General features: G+C 31.7%; 2 protein-coding genes across 4 annotated transcripts; one reads left to right on the forward strand and one right to left on the reverse strand.

Annotated features, from left to right (window-relative positions):
* Positions 1–4,728: 4,728 nt before the first annotated feature.
* On the reverse strand, positions 4,729–7,543 carry LOC117909883 (TMV resistance protein N-like). Of its 3 annotated transcripts, none has more exons than XM_034823932.1 (2): positions 6,784–7,542; positions 4,729–4,825 (listed from the first exon to the last, which is right to left on the reverse strand). In XM_034823932.1, exons 1-2 carry the CDS (start codon positions 7,263–7,265, stop codon positions 4,810–4,812), a joined length of 498 nt encoding a protein of 165 aa, XP_034679823.1. In that variant the 5' UTR covers positions 7,266–7,542; the 3' UTR covers positions 4,729–4,809. The 3 variants fall into 3 exon arrangements, with proteins under 3 accessions (XP_034679823.1, XP_034679822.1, XP_034679821.1); XM_034823931.1 differs by lacking the exon at positions 4,729–4,825 and adding an exon at positions 5,146–5,248 and having other exon boundaries at positions 6,784–7,543; XM_034823930.1 differs by lacking the exon at positions 4,729–4,825 and adding an exon at positions 6,204–6,488 and having other exon boundaries at positions 6,784–7,543.
* Positions 7,544–17,790: 10,247 nt separating this feature from the next.
* Positions 17,791–20,489, forward strand: LOC117909882 (TMV resistance protein N-like). The gene is made up of 3 exons (XM_034823929.1): positions 17,791–18,372; positions 18,671–19,241; positions 20,101–20,489. Exons 1-2 carry the CDS (start codon positions 17,897–17,899, stop codon positions 19,230–19,232), a joined length of 1,038 nt encoding a protein of 345 aa, XP_034679820.1. The 5' UTR covers positions 17,791–17,896; the 3' UTR covers positions 19,233–19,241; positions 20,101–20,489.
* The last annotated feature ends 705 nt before the right edge of the window (positions 20,490–21,194 follow it).

Below are 21,194 nucleotides of genomic sequence, written 5' to 3' on the forward strand. Positions count from 1 at the left end.
TATTTAAGTATTCTAATAGAATTGGAATCTCTTGAACTACCTAACCATCTGACAGACTGAAGCTCTCTTTCAACAGGTTTGCAACTGCTTGAGGCTGTTGCATGCGACGTCAGTTAGCTTCTTGCACCAGTGGCTGTTTGTTGCTGCTCATCACTTCAAACCGAGCAATAGAGAGATATGAACCAGTGGGCGATAATGCTGCAGGAAAGACAAAGTTCCCCAATTCATTTATATAATTCCAACAACTCATTAATATTCTCCATAATTGAATAATAAGAGAACTTTTTGTATAAGCAAAAATAGAGCTTATAGAAAAACCAATGCGTAGCTGCTGACTTCCATAATAAATTTATTTAAGTCATAAATTGTTTGAATAAAATTTGCCAAAACGGCATATAAACTTCTATTAAATTTAAAAGTGAGCTTTTGACTTCTCAAATGTCAATTTAAATAAACATTAATTCAATTGATGCTAAAGACAAAGAAACATATCACAAAAAGGCACTCATTTGACACTCTTACATCGCATCATTTAATAATTTTATTTTTCATGCCAAAGTCTTAAAAAAAAAAAAAAGAATTTGTTAAAAAAGGAAGACAATTATGCTTATAAGCCCTAAACTTTCTATATAATTAGGTCAAAGTCCAATTTTAACTTTTTATATAATTAAAATCAATGATATTTGACTCATTGATATGCAGAAAATACCAAAATTGTTACTATTATCATTGGTGCTTATGATATGAATATTATTAATTTTATAATATTGGTATTAATATTATTATCCTTATAGTATTTTTATTATTATTAATTTCACCAAATATTATCATTATCTTTTATTATTGTTATTATTATTATTATTATTATTATTATTATTATTATGCTACTCTTTGATAGAGATGCAATTAGGTGGATTTAAGGCAAGTCAATTCTATCTTTACCCTGTTTAAAAAGTTAAATATGACAAATTTGAGAATTTTTCATAGTTATTTTGTCTCATTTATCTTGCATAGTTTATTTTATTATATTTTTTCAAACTTTGTTTTCTTAATTCTATTAAGAAAATGGATATAATTTATAGAAAGCAAATCACTTGATAAATAGCCTCATTAAGAAACTTATTGAACTACTACACACAAGATCCTTGTACGCCATGTATAAGAAATAAGCTTGACAAAGTGCTTACCATGAATTTAGTCAAAGTCCAATAAGGCTTGGTTGTGCAAAGGAAAGAGAGGTTGGGAGTGGTTGGAGAAAGAGCCAACTGGCCATCATAGTTATGTGAAAGAAGTCCACATTGCATGTTTTCTATTAATGTTGTTGGTTAGTATATTTTAAAATTTTAAGTATGATTTGAGTTATTTTCTTATTTTTTATTTTAAAAAAATAAAATATTAGTAACTTACCTCTTATAAAAATAAACTTCCCTATTATTGGAGGTAATTTATATTTATAATCTTTTAAATAATTTTTGAAAACTATTATCTTTCAATATAAAAGTTCCTATATTTTATATTGAAATTATAATAATAATAATAATAATAATAATAATAATAATTATTATTATTATTATTTAAAAAAAGAAAGAATTTCAATATCCCTCCTATAAAAATATAAGATTTCTAGTATAAAATATAAAAATTTTAAAATTGCTTTCAAAATTTTCTACTATTTTCTTTTTTAAAATAAAAAATAGAAAATATATTAAAACACCATGTTAGTTAATTTACTAACAAATAATATTACAAGCATAAACATACTCCAATTTTAACTTTTTGTCAAATTCATCACCACAACCAACCTCCACTTTTTTCTATTTTCTAACTAGTTCTTTTATTTTTTTATTTTAATTCTAAATTCTTACCTATAATCATTCTTAAGCATACTAACAGCATGTAAAATAGAAAAATAAATTAAAAAAAAAGGTCAGCAAGTTGCATGGTGACGCATAGAAATGAACTCAAAAAACAAGGCAATGGCTCAATTTTACTTATGACCTACTTAAAATCAACAGTTCTACAATGGAGAAAGGAAATCGGACAAGAAATGTCATATTTAAATTATAACCAAATATAAGTGAGGCCAAGCAAGAGAGTGTGAGATCAAATGTAGACTTTTGAAGTACGATGCAAGGTAGAGATAGTAAAAGGAATGCAATCAAATGTAAGGGTGGTCAGGGTTCTGCTGAGGTTTAATTTGAAGCATGCAGTCACTTGGCTGCATGGCAACTGATACTTCACATAGTAGTGAAACCTGTGACAAATGTATCGAGTGAAGAATCTAACAATTTAGAGTACTGTGAATCCTTTAGTTACGTAGAATGAAGAAAAACAATGCAACAACAATTAGATTCTGGAAGACTGGGTTCTGTTACAAGACCTTTTCTCTATTCTCCTCGTGCCTCCGCTTCTGCTCCTCCACCTTCACTAGAATAATCCCCTCGTCAATACATCACCCCAGTTAATTGCATTGCATTGCCCACTGCAAAAGCAATATGGAGGCATTGGTATGTCTACTGAAGATGATCAACCTAGAGACAGACCTGGGGACTCTGTGATTAGTCGCCATGATTAGTGAAGGAGAATGCATAAATACAAATGGACTCCACAATGATTCTAGTGATATGCAATCATTTGTGTCTTAACACATGAAATTGAAGATGTGTGAGAAACAATATCACTTGTTCATCAAATTGTTTCAGGAATTGATGGGAGAGTAATTCTAAGCAAATCTAATTTCGAACAGTATGACCGGATCTTTTAATTCTTGCTTCAAACAGTTCTAACTGGTCTTAATTAAGACATCTACTCAAAATCAGATAAGAAAGAACAGCAGAAAAGAAAATAAAAGAAAAGAAACACACAACCCACCAAGAGATGTTATGGGAAGGTTTGGGTGCATATTAAGCATTTATCTGGTCTGTTTCTCCTGATCACGGGATGCCCTCATTAATGCCTGCATTTCAAGCATTTCTGTGGCCGAATATCTGATTCAGAGCGATCCTCAGAGCAGACAGTAGCAGTTCTAGTTCCTCCTCCTCACTTCTTCTGAGCCATCAACATTAGAGCACCCATTTCCACTAGGTTCCTCCTCATGGATTTCTTCAAGGACAACGGTTGACTTACTACGAGGAGGAGGAGGAGGAGGAGAGGAGATAGAGTTGAATCGGATCATTGGGGGATTGTTGTGATTCCCATCTTCATTACTGTACACTATACCAACCCCACACCTCTTAATTTCAATCTCACCCTCCCTGGAGACTGCCATAAATGATACCTTGATGTGAGTCACTTGAGAGCAATTCCGCAACTGGGGAAGTGGTACATAACACAGGCACACGTGATCCGACTCCAACCTTCTCTTAAAGGAAATCATTTCGAGAATAATGATATCAACGGAGGAAGAATCGTCCCTGGATGTCCAATCAAACAAGACATCCGCTTTCAACGTGAAGAGGCAAGAGAAATGGCCGCAAGTGACAAAACTAAAAGCAAAACCCAGGAAGTTGGAATTAAACCAATTTGGAGGTAGCTCTGCTTTTACTTCACTCCCTGAGCTCTGATACCTTATCCAATCTGGTATTCTACTCCCAGGAATAAATGCTTTTAAAGCCACTATGGCTATACCCAGTTTCACAACGGGATCGATCCTCTGACAACTTGCCCTATGTGGTATTCTAATCCCAGGATTAGATGCTTCCAAAACCGCCAAGGCTGTATCCGGTTTCACAACGCGAACCTGTAGAATGAAAATGATTAGGATGTTGATCGATAGAAATTGTTGGTTTCCTTCATGCAACATCTATTACTAAATTATGTATTATTTGAATACACTTTTCTTTTGTCAACTTGAATTTTAATTTCTTTTTATAAGGAAAAAAAAAAAAGGAAACATAACAAACTGTCTCCATATCTCTCATGCATACTTTAACAAGATCTCAGGAATTACAAAAATAAAACACAACTTATTACAAGGACTTTCCTTTTTAATAATTAAAGCAACGATATATGGGATATAGAGAGAACTCACCACGAACTTGCGCTTTTGCTGCTGGCCAGTTGGAAGTAGTGACTTAAATGCTTGATATGAGACATCTTTCAATGATGTGCAATTTTCTGCACATATATAATATATGCTTGATGGAAGCTCTGGAAGTACTTGCAGTCTTTTACAATTTTCCAACCCCAACAACTTTAGCTTAGAAAGTTGACTGATGGTTGAAGGCAAAGTAACAAAGTCGTTCCCACCTAAATATAATTCTTCCAACGATGATAAGAAGCCAAGACTGCTAAGGTTTGGTTCATCCGATAAATTGCAGTTACTTAGGTTTAGTGTTATTAAAGAACATAAACCTGGCAAAGGTTGCAATATGGAACCAATGGAATTTGAACTTCTTCTTGGCAACAACCATAAGGTAGATGATGGTCCGTTACATCCCTTAAAGGATAATATTTTAAGGTTTCTTAAGAAAGAAAAAGAGGAGGGAGGTACTCTTATAGCAATTTCATCTGCATAAAGTTCCTTCAACATTTCTAAGCTCCCAAAGTTCTTAGGAAATTCTTCAAATTTCGAGCAACCCGAAAGAATAAATATTTCAAGCGATTTCAAATGACTTGTGCTACTTGGAAGACTCTTAAGTGTTTTGCAGTTTTTCAAATTCAAGAAAATGAGATTCTTCAAATCTCCAAGTGATGAGTGAACCTTATGTAAAGACACACATCCTTCCAAAACTAACCGTTTGAGGTTGGTGACTCCCCGAAAATTTGGAGTTTCTATTAAGTACTTAGAGTGACTGAGATCCATGAATTTCAAATTTGCAAGAACCTGCAATGAAAGAAACTTGACTTTAAATTTAGCTTTCGTAAACATTGCATACTCTCTAAAGAAAATAACATGAATAGATCATGATCTTACCTTGATTCCTTTCCAAAGTTGTTTAATGCGACTATAAGGCATGCTGAGCTCAACAAGATTCTTTGGATTGAAGTCATTGGGCAATGATTTCAAAGAGTATCCATAAAAATATAGGCACCTCAAATCATGGTAACAAAATTTAAAGTCCTTGGAAAAGTTCACTTTACAATTCTCCATATTGGAGGTATCTTTGAAGTTTCTTGAAATATTTTTAGAGTTATAGACTTTGAGCAATCTAAGTCTATTCATCCCTGCAAGGGCTTGAGTGGTAAAGTATAACATCTCTTCTAAATGAGACAAGTTGAGGAATATGCCTTCAATTTTTTCAGTTGCCTACAGGCCAAGAAATAGAGTAAGTGAAAAGCATGCATAATGCATAAAATCTTACTAAAGTTTATCAACATATAAATATTTAAAGTAAAACAATTCTTGATTTCTTATCTTAATTTGTGCTACATAAAATAAATTTCATATATTTTTTTTGCTCTTACCGTATTTTTTTTCAATATGCCATTGATATCTTCATGAAACCATAATCTGCTACGTTTACCAGGCTCTTCAAGGGATTGCTGACGAACAATTTCCCTACCCATTTCTTGTATTAAGTCATGCATCATTATCTCATTACTCCAAGAAATAGTTACGAGTGACTTATCAATGAGAGCTCGTATTCCACTAAGTGAGAAGAAGCTGCAACCATCTATTATTTCCATTACATAATCTTTATCCTCTCCATTAAAGAAACATGCAATGTCTAGTAGTATATTCTTCTCCTTATCATCTAGCCCATCATAACTTACTTTAAGTACTTCTTGAATTTTCATATTAGGAGTACTTTTCAATTTGTCTAATTGATTTCTCCATTCTTCTTTGGTCGTGCTAAATAAAAAGGAACCTAAAACTTCTAGAGCCAATGGGAGGCCTTGAGCATAACCAATTACTTCTTTTGAAACCTCCATGAAATCATCACAAGGAATTTTATGTTTTAATGAATAGGGTGTAAGGAACTCAGAAGCTTCGTCATAATTAAATCTCTGAGCCTCATAATAATTGAGTACTCCATGTGAAATTAACAAACGCTTATCCCTAGTGGTTATAATAATTCTACTTCCTCGACCAAACCAATCATAGTTTCCAACCAAGCATTTCAATATTATTGGATCATTCACATTATCAAGAACAATAAGGACCTTTTTTGAGTGGAGCCTTCCCTTTATAGATGTGAGTGCCTTCATATTTAGATTTGGTTCCTCCAATAGTTGAGCAAGAAACTTTTGTTGCAATCCTATTAAACCCTCCTTTGCCAAATCCTCCCCAACATTTTCAAAAAAACACATGCTTCAAATTGACAAGAGATTTTTCTATAAATAGCTCTAGCAAGGGTTGTTTTCCCTATTCCGCCCATGCCCCAAATTCCTACCATCAGAAAATCATCAGACCCAAACATAATCGCATTTCTATTTCTTGCATGCGAGCATCTATTCCAACCAGATTTTCAGTATCACTAATAGATGTACTTAACAATTTATTCAAAATATCTGTAACGATTTCCTTGATTAGTAGAGGCTCATTCCTGCCATATTTGAAGAATAAACACATAATGAGTCTAGTTATCCATAAAAAAATAATAAAAATAAAGGAAATAAGAGATGAGTGAAGACGTAGTCAGTCTCAAATCTACCCTTAAAGAAGTGTACTAAAAAAGTTCTAAATTCTATATACCCAGTCCTTCAATCATTTAATATATGCAATATTCTTATACCCACTATGTTGTAAAAAGTAATAGGTGAATTAGCAAGAGCATTTAAATTGACAATGTTAAAAATCAAAGAATAAAAATAAGAGTGAAAAAGGCTTTAGAAAATTACTTATTTCTTGAATCCCAACCGGATAAATTTGCAACTTGAGTGAGAGCATCCTTCCAACTCTGCACCCTCTCCATGTTCTCCGAGTTCTCTTCATGTTTAGCCAATGCTTCTCCAAATATGCCCCTCTGTCTTCTCACATCCGAGGGATCCACATTGTAGAAAATTGGGACAACCCTCTGTCTCCTGCTTTTCATGCACTCTACTATCTTCACCAATTCCTGTAAACACCATCTAGAGAATGCATAATTTTTCGACAAAACAACTATTGAAAACATGGAGTTTTCGATAGCTGCAACCAGGGCAGGAGATATGACTTGGCCTCTCTCGAGCTTGTCATCATCGATGAAAGTGTTGATTCCTTTCTGGCACAAGGCGTGATAGAGATGGGCAGTGAAGTTATTGCGGGTGTCTTCTCCTCTGAAGCTGAGGAACACATCATAGCGCGTTTGAGAAGAAGAAGAAGAAGCAGCAGCAGAAGCCATTACCGAGCAGTAGAGAGATGAAGCTTGAGATATGAGTTGTCAAGTCTGAATTATCCTGTAGGAAAGGGAAAGTTTCACAATTGATTCATATAATTCAAAAACTTAATGAACAAAACCAAAGAAATTCAGAGACAAAATGTTATCTCTTTGTATTATCAAAGAGAACTACAAATCTGAAAATAGCTATAATTGAAGAATACACCTGCGAAATCTGAAAAAGAGAATGATCAATGATAATAACTAAACGCCGTGGCAAGTGAATGTAACTGAAGCCAAGTCTCCCCGCAAAACTTGAAATATTTCAGGCCAAGTCTCCCACAAGCAAGAAAATATATACTCCCTCTGCTAAAGGAAGTGGTGAGGAAAGCGTGTTAAACGACAAAAGAGAAAAGATAAAGCAAAACAGGCAAAAAAAAAAAAAAAAGCAGAAAGTCTTGTTCACATTATCAGCTTCATGGGAAAGGTATCGAATTGTTCCTTTCTTTTCTTTCCTTTTTTGTTATTTTTTATTTTGAGGCACCGTACACGTTTGGTCGCAATTATTTTCCAATCCAGGTATGAACAAACAAAGCATATGCCATAAAAGACTACCACCGACATGCTTTGTCTTGCAGTTTTCTTCAACTTAGGAGAGGGTGTTCAGATGCAACCGAAGTTAGATGACATTCAACTTGCGGCACTGTCTTTTTTTTCTTTTCTTTTTTTTTTATTTTTGTACTCCAACGCCCATGTTTGAATGTTTTTCTAAAAAATAATTAAAAAAAAAAAAGAATGACAAACCAATTATAATTCAATAAAAATTATTTAAAACTTCAAATATTTTTCAACTGAATATCCAATCCAGCTATGAAGGGTAGAAATTTTTTTTTTAACCCCAAACGATCTAATTAAGTTTCTAAAAAATAAAATAAAATGATTTTATTTTATAGAAAATCATTTTACTCTCTGTAAATAAACTTTGAAATTATTCTCCTTACAAACATATTATTGGCCCACAACATATGGAGATGCGACTTTCCAAGTTGTGGGCTTACACCGAAAAGGCCCAAAAAGGTAAAGTGGCAAAGAAAAAGCATAAAGAAGAGATTTTTTTATTTTATTTTTAATTTTATTCATGTTAAACTCGTAGAGCCTCCTAGGACATTTTGTTTTACCTTGTAACTAAGAAGTTGGTTTTATTTTAAAATTAAAAACTTTCAAATATGAAACTTTGATATCACTTGTTGTACCAGGGAAAGTGTCAATATAAACATTTTAAAGATGGAATAAAAAAAATAAAGTAAACAACACAAAAGATATATGAGGTTTTAACATGGTTTTCCCACTTACAAAGGGTTAAGAAATTCAATGATATTATTCTTGAACAACTTGGAGTCGGACTTTCTTAGTAATCTTTTCATTATTGGCAAAATCAATTGATAATTAATTTTTCAATGAAAAAGTTTTTTTTTTTCTTTATGCCTACCTCTATAGACAAAATAAAACATTCTATTATATGATATCAAATATTACAAAAGATAAAAAAATATAGATACAACTATTGGTTCCTCTATATATCTACTTTGAACCATGAGGTTTTTTTTAATTCACTAGGTGATCCCACATAAGAAAGATTGAACAAAATATCAAAGAGAGTATTGATTTACTACTTTAAATTCCGTTTGGCTAAAAGATTAAATTAAATTCTCATACTAAAAAACAGCAACTCCATCCTTTCACGCGTCTTCTACCTTGTTTTTCACTCTTTCTTACATCTCCACCCTAGTGAACTATTTTATTCCATCAAATGTCTCTTGCACTTCCTCACATCTCTATCATATTTCTCTCATAACTTTTTCTTTCCATGATTTAGAATATTTATAGAGATATTTATATTATTTTTCTAATAAATTTAATTACAATTACATATAAAGTTATGAAATATTCTATATAATATTTCTTTTACAAAAAGAAGTATAATCTAAATAGGAATTTGAAACACCTTCTCAAAAAACACTAAACCAAAATCATGATTTTTTTAAAAATAATATTAATACATGAAAGAATTTATTGAATAAGTTCAAATAAAATTTATATGATAAGTCATATTTTCTAACTATTATTTTAATATATAAACGCCTTAAATAAAAATTAGTCAAACACACATATAAACTTTTATTCAACTTGAAAAAAAAAAATTAAGTAGTGTGAATCCTATCATCATCAAAGGGATTATCACCGTATACAAGAAAAATTACATACAGGAGTAAAATATTATTTACAATAATTATATATTCTGACAAGTGTGAATCCTTTAGTTGCCTAGTCATCCCATTTCTAGGAATGAAGAAAAACAATCAAAAAACAGTTGGATGCTGGAAGATTAGGTTCTGTTACAAGAGCTTTTCTCTCATCTGCTTCTGCTTTTCTGCTCCTTCACTAGAGCCCACTAGAATAATCCCCCTCATTAATTTGCATTACAGGAATGGAGCTCATTTGACTTCAATTCACAACACATATTTCTAGGGCTCCCACCGCAAAAGCAACACCACATAAGGGAAATCCCAAGAAGTTAGTTTTAAAACAATATCAAGGCATTGGCATGTCAACTGAAGATGATCAACCCAGAGAAACATGAGATTTATGGGGCTCAATCCCAACTTGTATATTATTTCTTCTTTAAATAACAATGCAAGATAACAAGACTCCCACATTCTCTTTGATGAGTTCATGCTTAGTCTCATGAAGGCTCTCTCTCATCTCATGCCTACAAGATGTCTTTAGATGGCACTCCTATCCTCTTTTTATAAGTGTGGCACCACCTATTCTTATTTTTATTAGGAATTAACAATCCTAGTCCTACCCAAACTCTTATTCATCGGTTGTTGTACCAATAATTCTTATTTGGATTAGGGACAAGCAATCCTAGTCTTGGTAAGACTGCAATTACAATAAGCATATGAACTTCTACTCGAACTCAAACTGCAATCCCAATTTGATTCCAACTTTGAGATTTCAAGTGTCTTTGGTCCATTCCTCCTCTATTTGAAATTCCTCTTAGTATTGTCGCTTGCATTAGTCCACTCATGTGTTTGAATCAGCCATGCATTCAATTAACTTGATATTGCATCTCTAGGTAACCTGTCACATGCACTTTTATGCGGCTCATGCACATCTCAAGCCCTTTCTTTGTTTGCACTCCTTCAATCATGCCTCACCAACCTGTTGTAGCAGCTTTTCTGGGATGGGTTTGTGTCTCAAATAGATAACCATCTAAGTCATGTCCTTTCATAGTCGTAATGATGATGGATTTTCATAAAAGAAAATTGTTCCAATCTAGTTTTATTGGAGATCTAAAGCTCATGATATTGCCAAGCAAAGAGTTGTTAGTAATGAAGGATTAAGGTAGATCAATATTGAGTGCTAATGGAGTTGAGTCTACTATTGTCATAGATGGAAAGGGAGGCAAGTATGCTGAGTCGGCTTTAATTTATATTGATGATGCCCAATGGCTCTAATAGGAAGACAGAAAATAAAAAATAGAACAAAGAGAATTTCAGGTTTGAATATGGCTCAACATAGAGATGGAAAACTATAGCAAATTCCATTTATATGGCCAAGAGAATACATGACGGTATTTATAGTCCCACGACAACCATGTGCAAAAGGTTTTGTATGGGAGAAATGAGAAACAAAAAGTAAAGGAAATTTAGGCTTAGCAATAGCACAAATATTGCGTTATTGGGCGTTGATGTGTAGGTGTTGAAGTGGTGATTTTCAGTATCTTCTCTTACACAGATCTACTAACATGCACAGTTATAGGGGAAAATAAAGAAAATTTAATCAAGACATGCATATATATATATATATATATATATATATATATATATATATATATAGATATTCACAATTAAAGATGAAGAAAAAGGCAAAGATAACAACAAAATTAGTGATGGTTCCACCAAGAAAAAGACATGTTTTTGTGCAAATATTTTTTTAGTTTGTCTACAAATTTTCTAATGAATTTCTTCAAATTGAGAATTTATCTAATTCTACTAGCATTATGTCTATTTGGTTGTCAAGAAAATAAAGAAAATTAACTTTCATGATATTTAAGTATATATCGAGCCTTTTCTCCACCAAACAAACTACAAAAATTTAGCCTTAATTTTCTTAATCATACAATAAAAATGATAAACAAACCAGAAAGAACTAAAAAAATTAAACTAAACCAAAACCTCCAAACTGCTATCATTCACTAACTAGGCAAATGTTTGAACCAAACTACCAAAGATCTAACTAGAGACATGCAATTGCCTTCAATAGAAGGGGTTTGGATAAGAGAGAGAGAGATTCCAACTGCAGTTTTGCCCTAAATTGGATACGAAATCTATGGAGTTTGTAATCTAGGGCTGCTGAAATTAGTTCACAGAGAGCATATTTGCAAAAAAAAAAATTGGATATGAAAGGGATAGGGCCGCAAAGAATTGGGTTTATATGCAGACCCAATCTCTACCACTCGCCCCACTGTTGGCATATTGGGCCTATTTCTACTGCCCATGAAATACCATGTCCACAACCATTCTATGGTTGTACTACAGCCCCGTACCCCAGGAAATTTACCCACTTGAATTTGGTACGATCATGACTAGTAGAGGCGGACCTCTCTTAAACACAACTATACACACCCTTGAGTCATGATTTTTGCTAACCCCTCTAAACACAACTGTACACACCCTTTGGTCATGAGTTTTGCTAACCCTGACTAAAGTTGTGTGACTATCTCCTCATTTTCTCATAGTGTATATATTTTTAAAAGTGATAATAAAAAATAAAAATTGGTCTTTATTCACTTTGTTTTTTAAAACAGTTTATAGAGAACTAACAATCCAATAGTGCTATAATTATTTCTAATTTTTAAAAACAGAATCTTTTGTCTTAGTTTCATGGTAGGTTTTAAGAATATATGAAGATTATTTATTCATGTATTTTCTATAAGAGTTGAGTTACTGCTACTTTGTGTTTTTAAAAAATTAAAAACATTTTTTAAAAACAAGGAAACTTAATCCAAACAACACTCAAATGTGTATCAGTTATGATCGGACTGCATAAATATAAATGGGCTTGAAAATGACTCAATTGTATATTTTGGTTCAACAGTTGATGGAAGTGGGTAAATGTAGTATTGTAAGATGGTTAAGCATGAAATTGAAGTAATCCTAAGGAAATCTAATATCCAACTGTGTCATGGGATATTTCAATTCCTTGTTTAAAAAGTCGTAACTCGTCTAAATTAAGACATCTACACAAGCTAAACAACTCAAAATCCGATTAAGAAAGAAAAGAGACACAACCCACCAAGAGACGTTATGAGAAGATTTGGGTGCATATCAAGCATTTCTCTAGGTTCCTCCTCATCAAGGGTTGTCCTAATAATGCCTGCATTCCGAGCATTACTTGGCCGCATCTCATTATTGGAGCGGCCCGTTGCAGTGTGCTCTCCTCATCAGCAGTAGAGCAATGAAGTGAGTTTTTTCATTGTGCATTTGATTGTATGCATGTTCACACATCACATGACTATCTTTATAGTGTCTTGTCTTGCTTCTTCTATCACATTTTCTTTCATTAATCCTCTAACACGCTTCCAGGACCAATTTGCAGAAGTGGACCCCTTTATTTACTTTATGCAGTAGTACAAGTCTTCAGCAAGTCCACTCCAATCTCTCATTTAGTGGAAGTGAGGCATGGCTTGGATTTATAATTTTCTTTTTTTTAATATCATTAATAATTAATTAAATATTAAAAAATTATACATATATCATAATTTATTTTATATTATTTAATACAATTGAATTAAATGGATCATAATTTTAATATTAATATATATTTTAAAATTAGACATATTATAATCAAATATCATAATATTATATAATTTAATAATAAATATACACTTATAAAATTCATATTTTTATCGATACATATGATATTATTATCAAATATGCTAAATCATATTATAAATATATCAAATTATTTAATAAAACAACTTAAAAACATCATTATACTTCTAATTATATTTTTATGAAGTTTTTCTTATATTTTTATAAATTTTGATCAATTTTAGGTTTATCGATTTTTTTTTTTCCAAAATATCCACTGATATATCTTCGATATATCCGTAAAATCGAAGTACCGATATTTTCATCCTTACTCCTTGGTAGAGATGTAGTTTGGTGGGTCTAAGACGAGTCAACTCTATCTTTACCATGTTTTATTATTCAAATAGATTATCATCCCATTCCCCCTCAAAAAAAAATAAAAAAAAAATAAAATAAAAGTTAAATATGACAAATTTGAGAATTTGTCATATTTGTTCCATCTCATTTCTCTTGCATAGTTTATTTTATTTTATTTTTTAAAACTTTGTTTTCTTAATTATATTACAAAAAGTGGTGGATATAATTTATCGAAAGCATATCACTTGATGAAAAAATCTCATTAAGAAACTCATTGAGCCGCTACACACAACTAAGGATCCTTCTATGCCGTAGATAAAAAATAAGCTTGACAAAGTGCTTCCCCATTTAGTCAAAGTCGAGTAAGGCTTGGTTGTGCAAAGGGAAGAGGGGTTGGGGGTACTCGTAGAAAGGACCAATTGACCATCGTAGTTATTTAAAAGAAGTTTGTATTGCATGTTTTCTATTTTTGTTGTTAGTTAGTACATTTTAAAATTGTAAGTATGGTTCGAATTATTCTCTATTTGTTAAAAAATAAAATATTAGTAACTTACCTCTTACAAAAATATACTTCCCTATTATTAAAGGTAATTCATATTTAAAAGTTCCTATATTTTATATAAAAATTATTATTTTTTATTTAAAAAAAGAATTGTTATATCCCTCCCCTAAAAATATAAGATTTATAGTAGAAAATATAAAAAATTTAAAATTGCTTTCAAAATTTTATACTATTTTTGTTTTTAAAATAAAAAACAAAAATATATTAAAACACCATGTTAGTTATTTTACTAATAAATAATATTGATACCATCAAATAATATTACAAGCACCACCTAATAATGATAACAAATTTCCCTTTCAAGTATAAACATATTCCAATTTTATCTTTTTGTTAAAGTCATCACCACAACCTACCCCCAATTTTTTCTATTTCTTGACCAGTAGTTTTTTTTTCCTTTTAATCCCAAATTCTCACTTACAATCATTCTTAAGCATACCAACAACATGTGAAATAGAAATAAAATAAGAGTAAACAAGTTGCATGGTGAGGCATAGAAATCAACTCAAAAAACAAAGGAATGACTCAAATTTACTTATGACCTACTTAAAAACTACGGTTCTACCATGGAGAAAGAAAATCAAAGCAGAAATACCAATGAGCAAGTGGCATCTGCAACAAGTAAATTAAATGCCTGTAAGATCATCGAAGAAGAAGGGTCTTTGTTGACCCACTTATTTTATCTCAACATGCTAAAAAAAATTTATTTTTAAATGAGGGATATTAAAACATTAATTGTAATAAGCTTAGAGTACTTTGCATTAACATTTTGTAGAAATTAAAGTTTATTATTTATTTCATAAATATTTTGTATAATTTATTTATAGTGAGGTGGTTGGGCCATTAAGAATTTATTGGTAGGTTGGGTCGCCAACTGGACACCATGGTTGATGAAATTGATCGATTGATTGGTTTTTCTAGAATTTTATTTTAAGGTTATCTGGTTTGATAGGCTAAAATAATAATCAAATGGCAAGAATGACATCCTTCCTTAATTTTGCTAAAAGATGATATATTTTTTATTTTTTTTACCATTTTAATTTGTTTTCCTCCAAAAGCACGGTGTTCCCATTTATTTTGTTCATTTTAGTTTTTTTCCTACTCATTTATCTTTCAAACATTTTTTTTTACTTTCTCACTCTAACATTGATTCCAACATAATCTCTCTCACTACATGGCTTAATTTTTAAGTACCGTGACTTCAAACTTTCCTTCTTTCTGATTTCATGATCATCCATCATATTTTTAATTTACTTTATTTTTTACAAGACACTTTGGTTAATTATCATCTCATAATGCTCTATCCACCATTTATTCATGTTCATCTAAACTATATTGCCTAAAAAAAAAATCACGTTCTCTTTTTTTTTTATTATATTCATTTCACCATGTCTTTATAATATATTTATCTTTACATTTCACTTTTTTATTATTAATTTCTCATGAAGGGTGTTCAACTTAATTGCATGGGAGTTAAGTTCAATTTATAAAAGAAAAAAAACCTAAATACAGTTAAGCTTTCAATCAAATGATATTTTGAACTACACTATAATTAAGTTTTATTAGAAAAAAGTTAACCGGTGTTAAGTTTGCTTTTCATTTGTAGAAAGCTTTATTATAATGACTTGAGTTGTAATATGATTAAGTTTCATTTAAAAAGAACTTAAATGAGATTAAGTTTTTGTTTCATTTATAAACCTTAATTAAATATTTGTATATTTGATCTCATTTTCAAAACCAAATAAAAAGGAAAAAGTGAGTTTCAAAACTTGATGTGCGAGAAAATGCTTGTCTATTAAAAAGAAATCCTAAAATATCAAATACGTCGGCCATGCACAAGGCTTTTGGTAGGTTCCATTCATGGGCCTCATTTGATATTATTAAAAATAAATAAATAAATAAGAAAAAAAGAAGAAGATAATTTTAAGAATCTTCTAACAAATGCCTGAAAATTTTAAAACAAGAGGAGAGGAGGTTGCTTGGTAGGTGAGCAGACGGGCGTCAAAAGTAAGGCAAACTTCACAGAGGCATCTTTTAACTAATCTCACATGCATCTTTTAGGAAAATACAAACTTCTTATTCCTTTATTCCCCATCATTGCGTAAAAATACCATTTTTTCTAAGATACATCATGTGCTGATATGCAACATAATTGTATGTTTGTTATAATATATATATGGATATATTTTTTCGAAGAGTCAAAAATTTATCTGAGGTGCATTTGATATTATTTTTATTTGAAATACTTTTAATGAAAGTATTTTTATGATGATCACTAGTCAAATGTTTTTTTTTTTCTAGAAATACTGTAAATGATTTTTCAATTATTTAAAAATACTTTCTAAATTTTGTTGAACACATTATTCTTTATTTTGAAAACATTTTTATACTATAAATATTTCCTAAAAGTACTGTCAAACAAATTTTTAAAGTGCATTTGATAAGTGTTTTTATTTAAAATGCTTTTAGCAAAAGTAGTTTTTCAAAAAATGTTTTTGAGACAATCACCTTATCAACTTTTTAAAATATAGAAATTTTGGATGAAATATTAAAAAATAATAAAACAAATTATAATACACATATAAATTATTATTTTTTAATATATATATATATATATATATACACACTTTAGGGATTAGGTCCATGGTTAATTCAATCCAACAATGCAGGTCCAATGTGGATTATTATTGTGAATATATTGGATGAACAATTATATAAATTTATAGTAATGTGATAGACTTAATCTTATAGAATCACAAACAATTAAATACTTGGATGAACTTATTATTTGGAATGACAAATATAACACGTTTATTCATAGGTTTTATTGCAATTATCTATGTTTAAAATGCCCTCAATAGGAGTTGAATTATTATTTATAAAATGAAACTTAACCAACCATAGTTTAAATTCAAGTTAATATTTTGATTGAGAACTTAACCTTCATTAAGTCCTTCATAAATTATGACTCAATTACAGTTAATTTTAAGTGAATATTTTACATGAGAACTTAACCTCAATTAAGTTTGTTCTTCATGGTGAAACTTGAACATAATTAAATCCATGTGAATATTCTAATTGAGAACTCAACTTTAACTAAAAATTTTATAAATAAAACTTAATTATGTTTAAGTTCAGGTGTAATTGAGAACTTATCAACAACACTTAAATCCTTTTTGACTCTTTTTTCATAGCTAATAGTGTAGAGGTTTTTTCTTAATTTGCAGTAGTAAAGTGAGATTTTATATTTCTTTATATTCCTTGGACTAATTAAAAAGGGATTAAATATGACCTTTTAATCAAAAGGGATGAAATCTACCCTTTGAATTAGAAGGGAGGAAACTTGGCCCTGGAATTTAAACAGGATTTTTTCTTGCCATGGGATTAAGATGGGGTTATTCCTGACCATTGGATTCAAGCACTTTTAGCTCTGGCCATTGGATTAAATTTTAAAGGGTATGAACTGAGGATTGTAGATATAGACAAGTGCCTGGAAGGAGCAAAGCAAAAGGAGAGAAGCATGGTGGGTGAGTGCCAAGTACGTTCACGCGGCTTGCCCGGTGGTTGCAGTCTTGTGAAGTAGACTTTATTTTTGACCTTTTTGACCAAGTACGTCCACGCGGCTTGCCTTGTGGTTGTGGCCCGACACCAGCGTTCTGCTTTACCAAATATCACGCGGCTTTCATCTTTTCTTGTAATTGCCTCGTGCTTTCCTTTGTGCTTCCCGGTTCAGCAAATTTAGCTCTATTATTCAATTCAGTTCTCGTTGATGATACAAAGACCTCTCGCGTTGTGTTTCAGAATTCCTTTTCTTTCCTACAGGATAATTTCGACTTCAACTCTCTAGCTACTTCCCAATGGCTGCTACTTTTTCTTCTTCTCAGAAGAGCTATGATGTCTTCCTCAGTTTCAGAGGAGACGACACCCGCAACAATTTCACTGCCCATCTCCTTCAGGCGTTGCGCACCAAAGGAATCAACACTTTCTGTGATGAGGATAAGCTCGAGAAAGGTCGAGTCATATCCCCTGCACTCATTACAGCTATTGAAAACTCCATGTTTTCTATCATTGTTTTGTCGGAAAACTATTCATCTTCTAGGTGGTGCTTGGAGGAGATGGTCAAGATACTAGAATGCAATAGATCCAAGGAGGAGAGGGTTCTACCAATTTTCTACAACGTGGATCCATCAGATGTGCGGAATCACAGGGGAAAATTTGGAGAAGCCTTGGCTAAACATGAAGAGAATTTGGAGGAGAACGGGGAGAGGGTGAAAATTTGGAGGGACGCTCTGACTGAAGTTGCAAATTTATCTGGCTGGGATTCAAGGAACAAGTAATTTTTCTCTCTTAATTTTGTTTTAAATTTTTAAATATGCCTCTTTGAATGCTATTGCTAATTCACTTGTCAGTTATTAGAATACAAAGGCTATAAGAATACCCGGTTATTAATTAATGTTATCTGATAAGAGGATAAAGTTCATAAAATTCAATTTTTTTTTATTGGAATTTTGTAAAATTAGATATAGTACTAACTAATATGATCATGACATCTTCCACTATTTCTTTTACTCTTACTAACTTTTTGTGGGTAATTAAACTTATTATACATGTTTATGGTTCAAATATTGCAGGAATGAGCCTCTGCTAATCAAAGAAATCGTTGGGAAACTTTTGAAGAAGTTGTTAAATACATCCACAAGTGATATTGAAGAGAACCTGGTTGGAATACAATCCCGCATTCAAGAACTGAGAATGCTATTGTGTTTGCAGTCAGATGATGTTCGGATGGTAGGAATTTGTGGTATGAGCGGAATAGGGAAAACAACCCTTGCTAGAGCTATTTATAACCAAATTTCCGACCAATTTGAAGCTTGCTCCTTTCTTGAAATTGCGAATGATTTCAAAGAGCAGGATTTAACCAGTTTAGCAGATAAACTTCTTTCTCAATTATTGGAGGAAGAAAATCTCAAAATAAAAGGATCCACTTCTATAAAAGCAAGGCTCCACTCAAGAAAGGTCCTTGTTGTTCTTGATAATGTGAATAATCTAACAATATTGGAACATTTAGCCGGAAATCAGGATTGGTTTGGTCAAGGGAGTAGAATTATCATAACTACTCGGGATAAACATTTGTTAATTCAACATAAAGTCGATTATTATGAGGTTGCAGAATTTAGGGGTGATGAAGCTTGATAATTTCTGGTGAGTGTTTCTTTTCTTTAATTTCTGTTTGTGTTTTCCTTGTTTAGATGTCTCAATTGAGATGCAGTTGAATAAGGATTTAACAAATTGATGAAGAAGACACATTATTTCTCACACATGTTGAATCGTTCTAGAAGACTAGATTTACTAAGAGCCAAAAAGTAATTCATCATTTGAAAAGATAAATTCAGTGCAAAAATAAAATAAGTGATTAAAAGTCTCATTATTTTTGTATTTATTTTTTTAACAACTATTTTTAATAATATTTTTATAAAAAAAAATTCTTGATACAACCCGGCCTTCTATTTGAAACCCAACGTCTTCTCGAGCCCTAATGCCATTCACTGCTGCAACGACCACCCTCTCTCTCACTTCCACTTCAACAAGACAAGACCACGGAATTCCAAGTTCTTCAAATCAACTTAATCTTTTTGACAATCAGCTAAAAGGTTCAATTTCTAGGGTTCTTTCCTCCTCTCTTCTACTATTGAATGAATTTTAGGTTGGATCTTGTCATCAAATTATTAGGGATTCTGCTTAATCCTCCATTTTCTGTATTGTTAGTGAGCAGTAGAGCTTGAATGATAAACATATTCCTGTTTGGATTTCGTTTCTGGTCTTCTGCCAACTTTATATTTCCAGAAATTGCCTTGAAGGTGCCATGGGCGACTCTTAATTTTGAAAATGAGGAAGGATTTTAGCCTAGAAGCCCCAATGAGGATGGGAACGGAATCAACATCCTCCAGTCCCTCCAAATACTGCCTCAGATCGCCTTCTACTCCTAAAAGAGTCCGAATAGTGTTGAGTCGTCTAACTACCAAGTAATTTCTTGCTTATCGCTTATCGTCTTATGTTTCAGGTCCAAAAGTAAGCCCTAAGATCTGGCGGGATTCATGATGCTGATTTCAGAGGTTTGGAAGCATTATGATTTGCTGATTTCATGTCTTTGCTTTGCTGCTGCTGTTGTTGGATCTGATTGTCTATTCTTCCAGAGGCATTAGTTATGATGGAGTGATTTCCATCTTATTATAGAATTAGTGTTCTGCTTTCCTGGTTGAGCATGTTCTTCTGGTGTTTCCCTACTTACTTGGATGATAATCATAGGCTCCTTTGTGGTTGAACGTATGCATAGAATAGAGATATGGGGTTCCGGCAGTGATGAAAACCTAGGGCTGGAATGCAACTATTATGGTTGATGATTTTGCAATTTTTTTTTTTTTAATTTAGTTCTTGATATAATTTGGATGATTTGTTTGTTTGGTTCTGTATTTAGATAAGAGATCATAATATTTTATAACCATTATGAAATTATACTCTTTTATGATTCTAAAAAATACCAATATGCACAATTCCATGATCTTAGTTGTCTTTCAAAACTAATTTTTTAATTGAGTTTTGGGGTTACAATTTATTTTATTTATATTTAAAAGTAAAAACAAAATAAGAGAGCAAATCATGTGTCTCCTTAAACAACAAAGCAAGTTCACAAACTAGAAATGGGTGTGTGGGTTAGGTTACTTAGGTTACATGTCTCTAAAGAAAATAATGTGAATACATCATAATCATACATTTATTTCTTTCCAAAGCTTTTTAATGTGACTATAAGACATGAAAAGGTCATCAAGATTCTTTGGATTAAAATCATTAGGTAGTGATCTCAAAGGGTATCTATGCAAATATTGGTATCTATCCAAAGAGTATCTTTCGATTAAAATTTATCAACACATAACTATTTAAATCATAATAATTCTTGATTTCTAATCTTAATTTGTTTACAAAAAATAAATTTTATATTTTTTGCTCTTACCATATTTTTTTTCAATACATCATAGATATCTTCATGGAACCATAATCCACTGCGTTTACCAGGCTCTTCAAGGAATTGTTGACGAACAATTTCCCTACCCGTTTCTTGTATTAGGTCATGCATCATCAACTTATTTGAAAAAATGG

Source organism: Vitis riparia, unplaced genomic scaffold, assembly GCF_004353265.1.
Source record: "Vitis riparia cultivar Riparia Gloire de Montpellier isolate 1030 unplaced genomic scaffold, EGFV_Vit.rip_1.0 scaffold460_pilon_pilon, whole genome shotgun sequence".
Taxonomy (NCBI): Eukaryota; Viridiplantae; Streptophyta; class Magnoliopsida; order Vitales; family Vitaceae; genus Vitis; species Vitis riparia.